Raw genomic sequence first — 15,196 nt, forward strand, 5'->3', positions numbered from 1 at the left:
TTCATCATCAAAATTGTGTCGAATCAAATGAATCCAATCTTCAGTCAAATGGAAATAAAACTTTCAACTTTATTTTTAAGTGCTTTAGTAAAGATCCTCACAACATACAGTAATCTAAAACACAACACTGGTCTTATTTTATGTCAGATCAAGTGCTGCACAACAGAGCATCAGATTACAAATGAAAACATTGTTGAAAACTTCTGTTCAGTGCAACAGCACTCTTGCTTGTGAGATGTAGTTTCAACATAATAATAAAAATATTGAAATAGATTTGATTAAAACCCTAGTAATATACTACTGTCGCAATTTCTGAAATTTCAGCTTCACACATTCACTTTGCAGCACATGCAGACTGTATATTTATTTAATTAAATCACATCCATTTGTGGTTTAATAATCACACTAGGACATATCACAATTTTAATTAGATTAATTTTCCATTTCTGTGTAAAAGGAGTATACAACATCAAATGAGTGTGTGAGCATTTGTAAGCAGCCGTCTGTCAGTCAGACAGCGCACGGGTATCGAATTGAGTCGGTACTGTAGAAACACTGGTAACGTTACAAGTTTTAGTATCGACTTGGTACCGAAGTCCCGGTACTTTTGACATCACTAATTTCAGTTTGTTCAGTTCAGTGGTTTTTTTAAAAGTAAATTTTGATCATATGCTAGCTTTTATTTCCATATGTTTTGTTTTCTTTAAAATATGCATATTTGCAACAGCAAGTGGAAGTTAGAAAGCATCTTCATAAAGAAAGAAAAAGAAAAACATAAACAAAGATGACGGATTTTTGTTGGTGTGTTTAGAAAAAATGTCTGTATTAACACATTAAAAGTTGGCATCAGTTATTCATTGTTAGTCTTTTTTTTAAAAAAACATGTACACTACCGGTCAAAAGTTTTGAAACACTTGACTGAAATGTTTCTCATGATCTTAAAAATCTTTTGATCTGAAGGCGTATGCTTAAAAGTTTGAAATTAGTTTTGTAGACAAAAATATAATTGTGCCATCACATTAATTTATTTAATTACAAAACTAAAATTAATTAAAAAAAAAAAAAGTGACTTGATGACTTGGACCAAATAATAATGAAAAGCAGCCAATAAGTGCCCAACATAGATGGGAACTCCTTCAATACTGTTTAAAAAGCATCCCAGGGTGATACCTCAAGAAGTTGATTGAGAAATTGTCAAGAGTACATTCTAGGCAGAGGGTGACTACTTTGAAGATGCTAAAATATAACACAGTTTTGATTTATTTTGGATTTTGTTTAGTCACAACATAATTCCCATAGTTCCATTTATGTTATTCCATAATTTTGATGACTTTACTATTATTCTAAAATGTGAAGAAAAAAAATATAATAAAGAATGAGTGTTTCAAAACTTTTGACTGGTAGTGTATATGAGAGACATTAATGACGCTTGACCCTTCTGTCATGTTATTCATTGTGACTAACGTCTCCGTTTCTCTCTCTCTGTCTCACTTCAGGATGGGTTTGGTGATGGGATGGAAGTGAGCATGGCCCTTTGGGCAGGATTATGGGCCATTCTCCTACAATTGGCCCTCTTGCTGTTTTTCTCTCCACCTCCAGGCCGCTGCCAAGGTGACAGGCCCCGCCTGCAATTCACCCAGCCACTGTACCATGCATCAGTCTATGAGAACTCAGCCGCCCGCACCTATGCCGCCAGCCAGGTGCGCATGGGTATTCCTCTCCAGCAACACTCATGGGAGGTTAAGTATCGCATCACGTCCGGGGACGAGGAGGGATTCTTCAAGGCTGAGGAATATACTCTGGGGGATTTCTGTTTCCTAAGGATTCGAACCAAAGGGGGAAATGCTGCCATCTTGAACCGTGAAGTTCAGGATAACTACATGTTGACAGTGAAAGCTTCCATTAAGGGTGATACACTAGAAGCTTGGACTAAAGTTAGTGTGCAAGTCTTGGATATGAATGACCTCCGGCCCCTTTTCTCCCCTACCACATATTCGGTTACCATAGCGGAAAGCACACCACTACGCACCAGCATAGCCCAAGTTACTGCCACAGATGCTGACATTGGTTCAAATGGAGAGTTCTATTACTTTTTTAAGGAACGAATGGAGCTATTCGCTGTGCACCCAACTAGCGGAGTTGTTACGCTGAGTGGAAAACTAGACGTCGATTCTCAGAGCCGCTATGATTTGGAGATCCAGGCTGTGGATCGGGGAATGAAGCTTTATGGGAATAATGGTGTAAGTAGTACAGCCAAACTATTTGTTCATGTAGAAAAGATTAATGAGCATGCACCTACACTGAGCATTGTTACATTAGCACCTGTATGGGCTGAGAAGTCCCCTGTCGTTGCCGTGATTGCCGTAGAGGATGCTGACGAAGGCGTAAATGGAGAAATCGAGATGGTGAGCATTGTAGCTGGAGATCTTCTTGAGCTCTTTAGCATTAAAAGAACAGAGAGGCAAAGTGAGGAAATCATTGAGAAGGAAGGAAGTCGTGAAGGATCGAACGAGTTTATCCTTCGTGCAACAGAGCAGTTAGACTGGGACAGATATCCATTTGGACTGAACCTCACCTTGCAGGCTCGGGATCGTGGAATGCCACAGAAGTTCTCTGCTGTGCACGTGTTGCATTTACGACTGTCACGACCAGCCCTTGCAGAGGTCGTATTTCAGAAGAATGAATATGAAGTCCTCTTGAGCGAGGTTGCCCCACCAGGTACGGTTGTAGAGGCTGTGAAACTCCAACCGGAGCCAGACGATGCTGAGTACATCCTTACACCTTCTGCAGATTCAGTATTCTTCAGTATCAACACCATGACTGGGGTAATCAGCACAGCACATTGGCTTACCCAACTCACACAGGAAGTATTTGAGCTGGAGGTCTTGGAAGTAGACAGCAACCTTAGGGTCAAGGTTAGGGTTGTTCTTGAGGATGCCAATGACAATGCACCTTCATTTGCTCAACAGTCTTACGAGGTATTTGTCAATGAAAGTGTTGCCGTAAGCACTACTATTGTTTTTGTGACGGCTTCTGATGGTGACCATGGGGAAAACGGGTACATCACATACAGCATGGCAAGCTTGACACCATTACCCTTCAGTGTGCAACAGTTCACTGGTGCAGTCTTTACAACACAGGAACTGGACTTTGAGTCGTCTCCTGAGAGATTCAGTTTTGTGGTTCGTGCTTCCGACTGGGGCTCCCCTTACAGGCGTGAAAGTGAAGTCAACGTCACTGTGCATCTAGAGAATGTTAATGATAACAAGCCCCTGTTTGAGAAAGTAGCCTGTGTAGGCATAATCTCTCGAGACCTTCCGGTTGGTGAGGTCATTACCACCATGTCTGCCATAGACATTGACGAACTTGAACTGGTCAAGTACAAGATTCTCTCAGGGAACGAACAAGGGTACTTTGATTTAAATCCCGATTCTGGGGTCATGACCTTGCAGCGCTCCCTCACCACTGCGGCACCCAAAAACTCCTTTAGTCTAAAAATAACTGCCACAGATGGAGAATGTTTCTCCGATCCCATGTTTGTGAATATATCTGTAGTGCAAGGGAAGTTGCCACCCAAGAGCTTTAGTTGTACTGAGACCAGAGTTGCCCAAAGGCTGGCTGAGAAGCTTCTGAAGAAAGCCAAAGCTAACAAACCCAAAATAGAGGAAGGCTTTATCGACCTGTTCTCTGTGAATCGTCATGCACCACAGTTTGACAAATCCTTCCCAACAGACATCACTGTGCGTGAGGATGTAGAAGTTGCCACAAGTGTGTTTCATGTGAAAGCCTACGATGGCGACACAGGGTTCAATGGACAGCTTTTATACACAATAGCTGATGGTAATACAGACAGCTGTTTTACCATTGGAATCTTTAGTGGCGTAATAAGCATCTTTCTTCCACTAGACCGTGAAAGGACTGACAGATACCTTCTAAACATCACACTGTATGATTTAGGCCAGCCACAAAGATCCACCTGGCGGCTTCTAACGATTTACATAGCGGATGCAAATGATAATGCACCACAGTTTCTTCAAGAAGGTGGCTACCAGGCCCGCATCCCAGAGAACACCCCAATTGGTACCGAGGTGATCCAAGTGGAAGCTACTGATAAAGATCAAGGTCTCAATGGTGAGATCCAGTATTCCCTACTCACCAGTACATCACAGTTTGGCATCAACAGCTCCAATGGGATTGTGTATGTAGCAGGTCAACTGGACCGTGAATTTGTTCCATCCTTCATACTTAAAGTGGAAGCACGAGACAAGGCAGAGCGAGCAGCCCAGCAATTTTCTGTAACAACTCTACAGATTGCACTCGAAGATGTTAACGACTGTCCACCTGCATTTATACCAAGTGTAGTAAGTGCCCGTGCACTTGAAGACCTCCCAGTGGGCACTGTCATTGCTTGGTTGGACACGCAAGACCCTGACCTTGGACTTGGTGGGCAGGTGCGATACTCACTCGCGAATGACTATGATGGCCATTTCGAGCTGGACAAGACTAGTGGTGCCATTCGTCTAACTAAGGAACTGGATTACGAAACTCAACAGTTCTTCAACCTAACTGTTCGGGCAAAAGACAAAGGACGACCTGTATCGCTCCTTTCGGTTAGCTTCGTAGAACTAGAGGTGGTGGATGTGAACGAAAACCTCTACGCACCGTATTTCTCAAATTTCGCTATGAACGGATCTGTGAAGGAAAGTTCTCGCATTGGCACCTCTGTGCTGCAGGTGTCGGCACGGGATGATGACACAGGCAGGGACGGCGAGGTGCAGTATTCCATACGTGATGGCAACGGTCTTGGGAGATTCACCATCGACGAGGAGACAGGTATGTGTTAATTGGATTATTAGGTTATTGATGCACTGCAAAAAACATATTTTTCACAAGTATATTTGTCTTGTATTCCAGTAAAATTATCTAAATGTTCTTGAAACAAGATAAACTAGATGTGTAAAGTTTGTCAAAATGAACTTTAATGTTGGCTTGAAAAAGCCTGGTTTAACAGTTTAAGATAATTTTCTAATCTTGAAATTTTAAGGTCAAGACAGATAGAAAGAATGCCAGATAGATTGAGGGGTTGAATGATTGATTTTGGTCAGCCATAAGTCTGATCAGTTGGAAAAGTCATAGCAACCCGAGTCAGAACATTCTAAGGATCTGTACCACATTTGGTGAATGTAGGTTGAACGCTCTTGGGGGATTTAAAATTGGAAATTTTGGTTTTGGTTTACGGATTCTGAAAAATCCCTAACCCAGGTTTGAGTATGAGTATAATTTGTCTTGTGGCAGATGTTTTTCCCCTTGTTTTAAACAAAAACTGAAATAGAAGTAAAAGAATGCCATAAAACAAAAGACACTCATATTCAAGACAGATTCTCTGTAAACAAATATAATCTTGTTTCAAGGATAATTAGATATCTTTACTTGAAAACAACACAAAGAACATGATTTTTGTAGTGTGAAAGTTCTTTGTTTAATTTTATTAGACACGAATGCTTAAGTCTTGTGAAGTCAAAAGTGTTGCACATTTTTTTTGTACATTTTGTGGCATGCTTATTCAGTTTGCTGTTTTCCATTCAGCATGAGGTATAGGGCTAAAGTTATAAGGTCTTTGTAAATGAATTGGTGATTTTTCTCAAATGTAGAATGACTGACGTTTTTGTTGTGCATTTGAGGTTAAACAATGCATTGGCCTACATTTTATTTAGGTCGAGTTTTGACAGTTGAGGTGGAGGGGGAATGATTGAAATACGATTGAAAATTTGATAGCAAAATGGTTTGTTTCATACACTGCATTCAATTTAATTCTGTCATTTTTGCCTGGTTTTCTGTTTGTTAGAAAAAGTGGGTGAATACTGTATGTAGGTGTGTATCAGTGGGTAATGTTTTCTACATTTGTGTAGACGTGTTGAAATGTTTGTGTGTTTGTGTGATTTAGGTGCCGAGCCTCTGTCTAGTGGACTGAATTACCACACAAAGCTCTTAATTTACATTTATTGCACTTGTCATGTCATTCCCCCATCCCCCCATGTTCTCTCACACCTTGTCATTCTCTTTTTCCCTTTGACAATACATTTTCTGTTAGTGAAACTGAAAGTGTTATGGTGAGAGATTTGAACAAACCCCTAACCTTAAAGGAACAGTGGCAGATAGGTTTTCAGGGAAAAGGAACAATGGCAGAAAAGATTTCAGGAAATATGGTAGAACTGAAATTACACATTACAGCTTCAAGGTTTTATTTTAGGGTTAACTTGACTTGGTTTGGTCTTTTGTAGGTTTGATTTGAGGTGGATAGCAAGATTTGAGGGTTTGATGTCAAACATTTATCCAAACGGCTCAGATGAATTATGCGTAAATGTGTGTGTGTGTGTGTGTGTGTGTGTGTGTGTGTGTGTGTGTGTGTGTGTGATATCTGTTAGTACGTAAGCTGGCAGAATTACAAAAAAACTTGCATGTGCCATAAAAGAAAGAATGGAAATTGGATGATAGAGGTGTTTCGTGAGAGTGTGTGGGTGTGTGTTATAGTTCTGGATGAGGTCGACAAGACTTGTAACACAGTGTGTGAACTGAGAGACTAAGGAAATAGAAAAAGATATCGGATGAAAGAGTTTCGGGTTCAGAGGTCAGAGTGGTGTGTGTCTGTGTGTCCGCTCGCCCCCAGACTGCCTAAAAATAATCTAGAGGTTTTGAAACGACCCTCAGATGTCCCGTGGACTTTCACCTCTCTTTGGAATGAGGAAATCAGAAAATGGAGAGAAAGCCTTAAATATATGTCCGTTCCTTTTAAGTGTGAAACAAGAGGGTATAAGGTGCTCTTTTAAAAGGGCACAAATCACACGCACACACACCAGTCACCTACTACTTTTTAAACACTACTACAACTGACAAAAAGTAAGCAAAAAGGCTTTAACTCCAGCTCTGTACTACCATATTGTGATAAGAAAGGTTTAAGGTCTGGTTTTATGAAATATGTGTCTTGCCAGAAGGTGCATCAGTGTCTGTCAAGAGTCGATTGAGAGTCTTTGAGAATATCACACATTAGACTAAGGCTTCCCTACTGACAACATCATCTAAAACCATTTTTTTTATGGTTTATTTGGTCTTTGTTGGTCTCCCAACCTGGTCATGCTGGTCTAGCTTGCTGGTTTTAGAGTTTTTTTAGGTACTTTTTATCTGATTAGGCTGGAAGTCAAGCAGAAGACCAGCTCGGCTAGGATTGGAGACCAGCTTAAACCAGGTAAGACTAGTAAACTTATGCTTAAGAAGCTATTTTTTATGTTGGTTTTTCAGATGGATCCTTCAGGTTGAAATTTGAGATATAACATGAGAATTAAGAGGTGTGATTCGAGGTTTGAGGCTTTTTACGGTAAAAACTGAAAGTATGAGGTTAACTATGAGGCAACAGTGAGGTTTGTGGTACAATTGACTGACAAAGCAAAAGTTATTTTTTTGAAATTCTGACTTGAGGTATCCATGACGTATCTTGTAGGTAAAATTTGATGTAGAAAGCAAGATTTGAGGGGTAGATGTCAAGCATTTTTATAGCATTTTATTATCCTTGATAGACTTACTATGGCTGCAACCATAAATGGTCTACTCATCCATCTTCATCCATCTCTACACTTCTTTATCCCTTTCTCTCTCTTAAATGCACACAAATATATAAAATACTTTTTTATCCATATGCGCGCTCACACACACATACTGGCCGAGGTCTGCAATCTTCAGGGGTCAAAGGTTAGGGATCCAGTGTCAAAGGTTGTCTACTCTGTCACTCTTCTGTCGCTATTCCAATGAAGACTCTGTTCAACTGTTTGCATACAGCTGTGTATATATGTGTGTGCGTGATTACATACTTTTGACCGAAAGAACGAGGACAAGAAACGGAGACGCAGCGATGGTGCGAGAACACAAAAGTCAGTTTGCGTGTTGTACTCTGCATGACATAATTGCATGTTTGTAAATACACGCACACATACGCACACTCTGGCACACACATTTTGCAGTAGCACTAGCAGACGGGTGAATTTATTGCCCTTGTTAGCTGTGTACTGGCATTCACCATAAATAACCTGAAAACTGTGCACAACTCTACTGATGCAATTACAGCTTAAAAAGCACACACACATCTTATCTATCTATCTATCTATCTATCTATCTATCTATCTGTCTAGCTGTCTATCTATTTATCTATCTGTCTGTCTGTCTGTCTGTCTGTCTGTCTGACTGTCTGTCTGTCTGTCTGTAACTATGTTTCCATCCAAGGGTGTTTTTTGCGAAAAAAGGTGTAGCGCATCAAGAAGTTTACTGATATAGCTGATGGAAATGCAAATTATCGTGTTGACATGATATTTTTTTGTTTAACTCTAGCGCATAAACTCTATGTCGATACTTCAAATGTCGCAAAAAACTGGTTTGGAAACACTTTTTGTCGAGAAAATTGGCATTAACGCATAAATGTATTGTCACATGACAGAATTTACCCCAATTGTTAGCCTTTGTTAATCATGACGACAGTATACATCCTTGGAAGCCAATTTATTGTACGTGAAGCATTACTCGCATTTATGGATTGGTCTTAATGGCATACTGCACATATCTGATGCTGCAAACATATCTGTGTCATGACACTTCCAGGAGTGCCAACACAAATATCTCATATCATGCACCTTCATCAACAAGTGCACGGAGAATAAATGAATGGCCACTCTTTGCAATTAATTTAATTGTGGTAGCCATCCATTCATTTATTAAAGTTGCTTTTCCACACCATTCAAAATAATAGACAGCAGTCATGGAATTAGCCCACAATACAAAAAACATATCATTTCTGTGCACAAAGTAAAAATAAAAACACAATACTAGGAGAAAAGCATCAGTGTGCATTTTAGGAACACTAACATATAGCCCAATTCTACAAAATTATTGTTTAGATTACTTTTGAAAAAATGTCGGCAAAATTCCCTGTATTAAATAAAACAATTACCAAACGAAAAAAGCATTAAATTAAAAATCTTTAATTACCAAATGAAAAAATAATATTGTTAGTCCTATATACTTGCCTTTTCTTTAAACAAACTTAAATTAGCGTTAACCTGTTCTGTAGACAAACAAAAATCGTCAGAATGACATTCTCAGAATGTTCTACACTTTTTTCAAGACCATACACTATCAGAACTATTTGTCCAATGCTGAGTTCACTTTCAGAAAACGAGCTTTTGAACATTTGAAAACTTTTAAATATTTTAAATCTAACCCTCTTTAACTGGGATCACATTTGCTGAGCTTCTTCAGAAAATGTAAATTGCATTATGATGCTAAAATTAATTTTAGATCACAATCAAGTTCAGTTGGTCATTAAAAGTTGCTGGACAAATATGCGGGACATAATGTAGCTGTGATGGCAATGCTTCAGATTAGATGATTATTTAAAATAGCCTATTGAATATCAGGAATGTATCATATGTAAACCCTGATATTACACCGCATCAATGTTTCTTTAATAGCTGTGCACAGAGCATATACACATCGATGGATGGTCCTTATACTAAGACCGAAATTTTCCCCCGCTACTTGGTGCAGGTTGCCAGCTTGAACAGGGCCATGATGATTCGCTTTTGGGTCAGAACCGGTGGCAACTTGTGATAGGTGCAACATCAAGACCAATTTTACGGTCCTATCAGAAGGACAACAGCTCCCTTCTGATTTTGTATTAAAATGACAGTAAGCTGGCTAATTTCTATTAATTGTCTCAATACTCTGGGAGGCGAAAGGTACACAATTAGCGATATACACACATTTCTGTATGGAAATTCTTAAGGGCAGCTTTCTTTTGCGATAAACCAAAACTTATGCAACAAAGTGTTTTTTTAAGCATGACATCACACACACCAATTTTATCGATAAAAGGCCATTTGAATGAAAACAGGCAGATTTGGCAATTTATTTGAACTCATTTTCACTTTTCCGATAACAAAACACGAAAAGTGGATGGAAACTATGTTTGTCTGTCTGTTGTTCTATAGTTCTGTCGTTCTTTGATCTGTCTGTCAGTCTGTCTGTCGTTCTGATAGTTCTGTCACTCTTTGATCTGTCTGTCAGTCTGTCTGTCGTTCTGTAGTTCTGTCGTTCTTTGATCTGTCTGTCTGTCTATCTGTCGTTCTATAGTTCTGTCATTCTTTTATCTATCTGTCTGTCATTCTATAGTTCTGTCATTCTTTTATCTATCTGTCTGTCATTCTATAGTTCTGTCATTCTTTGATCTGTCTGTCTGTCTATCGTTCTATAGTTCTGTTGTTCTTTGATCTGTCTGTCTGTCTGTCGTTCTATAGTTCTGTCGTTCTTTGATCTGTCTGTCTGTCTGTTGTTCTATAGTTCTGTCATTCTTTTATGTTTCTTTCTGTCTGTCATTCTATAGTTCTGTCATTCTGTCATTCTTTGTTCTGTCTGTCTGTCTGTCTGTCATTCTACAGTTCTGTCGTTCTTTGTGTCTTTCTGTCTGTTGTTCTATAGTTCTGTTGTTTTGTCAATCTTTGATCTGTATGTCTGTCTGTCTATTGTTCTATAGTTCTGTCGTTCTTTGATCTGTCTCTGTCTTTTGTTGTATGGTTCTATCGTTCTTTGATCTGTCTCTCTCTGCTGTTCTATAATTGTGTCGTTCTTTGATCTGTCTGTCATTCTGTAGTTTGTTTGTTCTTTGATCTGTCTGTTTGTCGTTCTATGGTTCTGTCATTCTTTGGTCTGTCTGTCTGTCGCTCTATAGTTCTATCATTCTTTGATCTGTCTGTCTGTCATTCTAAAGTTCTGTCATTCTTTTATCTGTCTGTCTGTCTCTGTCGTTCTATAGTTCTTTTGTTCTTTGATCTGTCTGTCTGTCTGTCTGTCTGTTGTTCTATAATTCTGTCATTCTTTGATGTTTCTGTCTCTCGTTCTATAGTTCTGTTGTTCAGTCATTCTGTTCTGTCTGTCTGTCTGTCGTTGTATAGTTCTGTCGTTCTTTGATATGTCTGTCTCTCTCTCTGTCTGTCTGTCTGTCGTTCTATGGTTCTGTCTGTTGTTATAAAGTTTTGTCGTTCTTTTATCTGTCTGTCTGTCTCTGTCGTTCTATAGTTCTGGCGTTCTTTGATCTGTCTGTCTGTCATTCTATAGTTCTATCATTCTTTGATCTGTCTGTCTGTCATTCTGTAGTTCTGTCGTTCTTTGATCTGTCTGTCGTTCTATAGTTCTGTTGTTCTTTGATCTGTCTGTCTATTGTTCTATAGTTCTGTTGTTCTTTGATCTGTCTGTCTGTCTGTAGTTCTATAGTTCTGTCGTTCTTTGATCTGTCTGTCTGTCTGTCTGTCATTCTATAGTTCTGTCATTCTTTGGTCTGTCTGTCTGTCTCTCTGTCATTCTAGAGTTCTGTCGTTCTTTGATATGTCTGTCTATCTGTCTGTCTGTCTCTCTGTTGTTCTAGTTCTGTCATTCTTTGATCTGTCTGTCTATGTATCTGTCTGTATGTCTGTCGTTCTGTAGTTCTGTCATTCTTTAGTCTGTCGGTCTGTCGCTTTATAGTTCTGTCATTCTTTGATCTGTCTGTCTGTCTCTCTGTCATTCTAGAGTTCTGTCGTTCTTTGATGTGTCTTTCTGTCTCTCATTTTATAGTTCTGTCGTTCTTCTCTGTATGTGTCATTCCGTAGTTCTGTCATTCTTTGATCTGTCTGTATGTCTGTCGTTCTTTGATCTGTCTGTCTGACGTTCAATATTTCTTTCATTCTTCTATCTATCTGTCTGTCTGTAATTCTATAGTTTTGTCATTCTTCAATCTGTCCGTCGTTCTATCCCTGTATGACTGTCGTTTTATCTGTCTATCTGTTTGTCTGTCTATCATACGTTCTCTCTGTTTTGCTTTCTGTCTCTTTGTATGTCTATTGTTGTGCCTGGAAGCCTCTATTGTTTACGTAGCACAAACAGCCAGTCAAGGCTTCTCAATTGAACACAGAGCATAAAAAATATCAAACATAAAGCATGAAGAAAAGCCCACACTTATTATACCAGCCGCTGAACAGACGCTTTTCATTTACAAGGACTTAGAGTGCACTAATTGCACTAACGGTCCCTTCGGAGCATCCTGGGTTAATAACACTTAAATTATGATGACAGCTATTTAAACCCTGGTTTTACATTGATTTCCCGTCTCTCTCTCTCTCTCTCTCTCTCTCTCTCTCTCTCTCTCTCTCTCTCTCTCTCTTTCCCTCTTTCTCTCTCTCTCTCTCTCTCTCTCTCTCTCTCTCTCTCTCAAAGGGTCAGTTTAAAGGTCAACTTAACCTGATGTGATGTGATGAAATTCTGTCTTCTGCCCTGTATAATAACCCTTCAAGGCCTGAGTTCCTACATATAGTCTCACAATAACAGAGAAAGTGGATGAGCACACAGAATGACAGACTCAATAAAGCCTTTCTCTGTATTTTGTCCTTTCTTGTCTCTTTTTCCTTTCATTCTGTCTGTCTTGTCACTTTCTCTCTCTCTCTCTCTCTCTCTCTCTCTCTCTCTCTCGTGTTCGCTTCATTTTTTGAGTCTTGCGTAGGAGTTTCTGAGATGTTTTCGCAGCAGCAGCACTAAACACATGAGATGTTGCACACACTATAGTCGACTAGAGTCGATTCTGAAGTCCAAGTCACCAATATCGTGTCCGAGTCGAGTCCAAGTCGAGTCCCCATTAACTATGTACAAGTCTGAGTTACGAGTCCTTGTCTATGTCATAAAATAAGCAATAGTGCTGTTGACATAGTGCTGTTGAGTGCTGTTGACATTTCAAGTTTATTGATACACACACAAACACTATCCACCCATTGGGGTTGACTCTCCTATGGCTCGGAATCGAAGAATCGATTTTTTTGGTGGGATCGACTCCCAGCCATATTTTTCATACAGATTACAGTGTTTGCTTTCAGCTGTCAGTTTCTCCCATTGACTACAAATATATCAACAATCAAAATATGTACAAAATGCAGGACAAAATCACATCCCACTTTCATTCAAGGACGCAACGATTTATTTTTCAAAAAGGAAGATCACGTAATATAAAGGACAGGTGCTAAACTCTAGGAGATAGCTTACTCTTTGGGGTGCACCCAGGAGAGATGCCAGTTGAAACTGAAGGTTGACCCCAGCTTCGATCACTTTTTGACAAATTTTGCTGAACGTTTCTTCACATCTGAGGTAAAATTATTGTAATCAAAACTGACAACACAGGGCACTGGCATGTTAATGTAGTGATGTAAGTTAAAGGTGTCTGGCTTGCTAGCGAATGTTATTGTATTTGCTGAATAAGCTTTAAAGGTGCTTTAAGCAAATTTTAGTCGTTCTGTAACTTCCACGAGCTCAGTGGTTGGATTAGCCACGCCACCTCTTTCCAAAACCCCACACTACACAGGTTAACGGTTGTAACGAGTTCTCTTCTCCAAGGTCAGAATACACTCAATGCTCGAGTCCAAGTCTGAGACGTTAGTGTTCAAGTCCGAGACAAGTCACGAGTCTTGAATATCGCAACTCAAGTCCGAGTCCTGGACTCAAGTACTACAACACTGATAACTGAAATATACCTAATTAATCAGAATTAAATCCAATCGAATTGTAGAGCGTGTGAATCAGAATTTAATCGAATTGGGAAATCTGTATTGATACACAGCCCTACCAAGACCTAAACTGTCTGTTTGAAAATCTTTTTAAGCATCATGTGTGTGTACAAAGATCTGGTTAACATCTTAAAAAGATCAGATTCACGTACATTCTAAATAATAAATGTTGTGAAAACATCTACTGAATGTCATTCTTACATCCTACAACAAACATTTTTCTGACTTATTGCAAACACTCTAAACATTTCTTTCTTGCTGAAAACACATCTAATAGGCATCTCGGATGTACACTCCTGAAGTCTCTGTCATGCTCAGAAAGCTGCGGCTCATATTTTTCATGTTTCCCAACAGTACAGAAACAGTGAGTGTACACATCTGTGAGTACATGGGTGCTCCTCTGAGAATATGTCTTCCATTTTGATGCCTCTTTTCTGAAATAGTAGCAGTAGTGACCCACAATCACTCATTAAATCAACCAGAAAACAACTTTAACATTTTTCATTTCTTGGAAGGTCGAATTCCAGTCTATTGCTCAGTTAAAGGACTCATAAAATTATGTGTTTTGTTCAGGCCGCAGCTCTGGGTTTCTGGGGTCTAAATATACCATAAGCAGTTTAGATTTAAGATCTTCTCTTCTAAGTTTTGCAGAGCAAAAATGGTCTTGATCATCCAGTATGAGTTGCCTTTTTAAGATGGATGTTTTTGAGTCACTCTAGGATTGTAAGTGGGCTAACTTCACTGCTGGCTGAATATCTTTCCTTTATCCATTTTGTTCTGTATGGTAAGTGATTTTGTTCATATTACATTGAATCTCAGACCTATGGAGTTCACCAAAAGAACTGAAATAGCAGCATAAAAAAAATTGTTTGGGTTTGTTTTAACATTGTTTCTTTTTCCTTTTTCTGGCATTTTTAGAAGTAAAATCAGTGTTGTAATCACCATAGACCACCCCCAACCACAATATTTAGATAAGTGGTCGAACACTGTGGATTTTTCAAATAACCAATGCTTAAAATATTATTTGTTCTGCCAACGATCTTGAATATTTAGTTAAATCCTTGAGAAAAATTTATTTAAGGATTTTCCTTGCTTGTTTGATATGAGTTTGGACATACAACATACCAAATTATATATATGGGGCCTGGGTATCTCAGCGAGTAAAGATGCTGACTACCCCTGGAGTCACAAGTTCGAATCCAGAGTGTGCTGAGTGACTCCAGCCAGGTCTCCTAAGCAACCAAATTGGCCTGGTTGCTAGGGTGGGTAGAGTCACGTTGGGTTAACCTCCTCATTGTCGCTATAATGTGTGGTTCTCACTCTCGGTTGGGAGCGTGGTGAGTTCTGCATGGATGCTGCGGAGAATAGCGTGAATAATAATAATAATAATAAACGTTATTTATATAGCACTTTTCAGGCATAGAGTGCAGTTCAAAGTGCTTTACATAAAAATTATATAGTCAAATATCTACAGCAACATCACATTCAAAAAACATGTGCATCAAACATAAGAGATAAAAAAAAAAATTAAATGCAACACATACAAGATAAAATACTAAAACATATGAGGGACA

The 15,196-nt window shown here is 39.1% G+C and overlaps 1 protein-coding gene across 5 annotated transcripts in view; it reads left to right on the forward strand.

The window, feature by feature from the left end:
* The first annotated feature begins 1,514 nt into the window (after positions 1–1,514).
* Positions 1,515–15,196, forward strand: part of LOC127422217 (protocadherin Fat 3-like) — a 127,254-nt gene continuing 113,572 nt past the window's right edge. For 3 of the 5 annotated variants that reach the window (XM_051665556.1, XM_051665557.1, XM_051665559.1), the window contains exon 1: positions 1,527–4,833. In XM_051665556.1, the coding sequence (XP_051521516.1) occupies positions 1,527–4,833 (3,307 nt within the window). Of the gene's footprint in view, positions 4,834–15,196 lie in introns of all 5 variants that reach the window. The other 2 variants (XM_051665555.1, XM_051665558.1) reach the window with 1 other exon arrangement.

The sequence above is a fragment of the Myxocyprinus asiaticus genome, chromosome 31, assembly GCF_019703515.2.
Source record: "Myxocyprinus asiaticus isolate MX2 ecotype Aquarium Trade chromosome 31, UBuf_Myxa_2, whole genome shotgun sequence".
NCBI lineage: Eukaryota > Metazoa > Chordata > Actinopteri > Cypriniformes > Catostomidae > Myxocyprinus > Myxocyprinus asiaticus.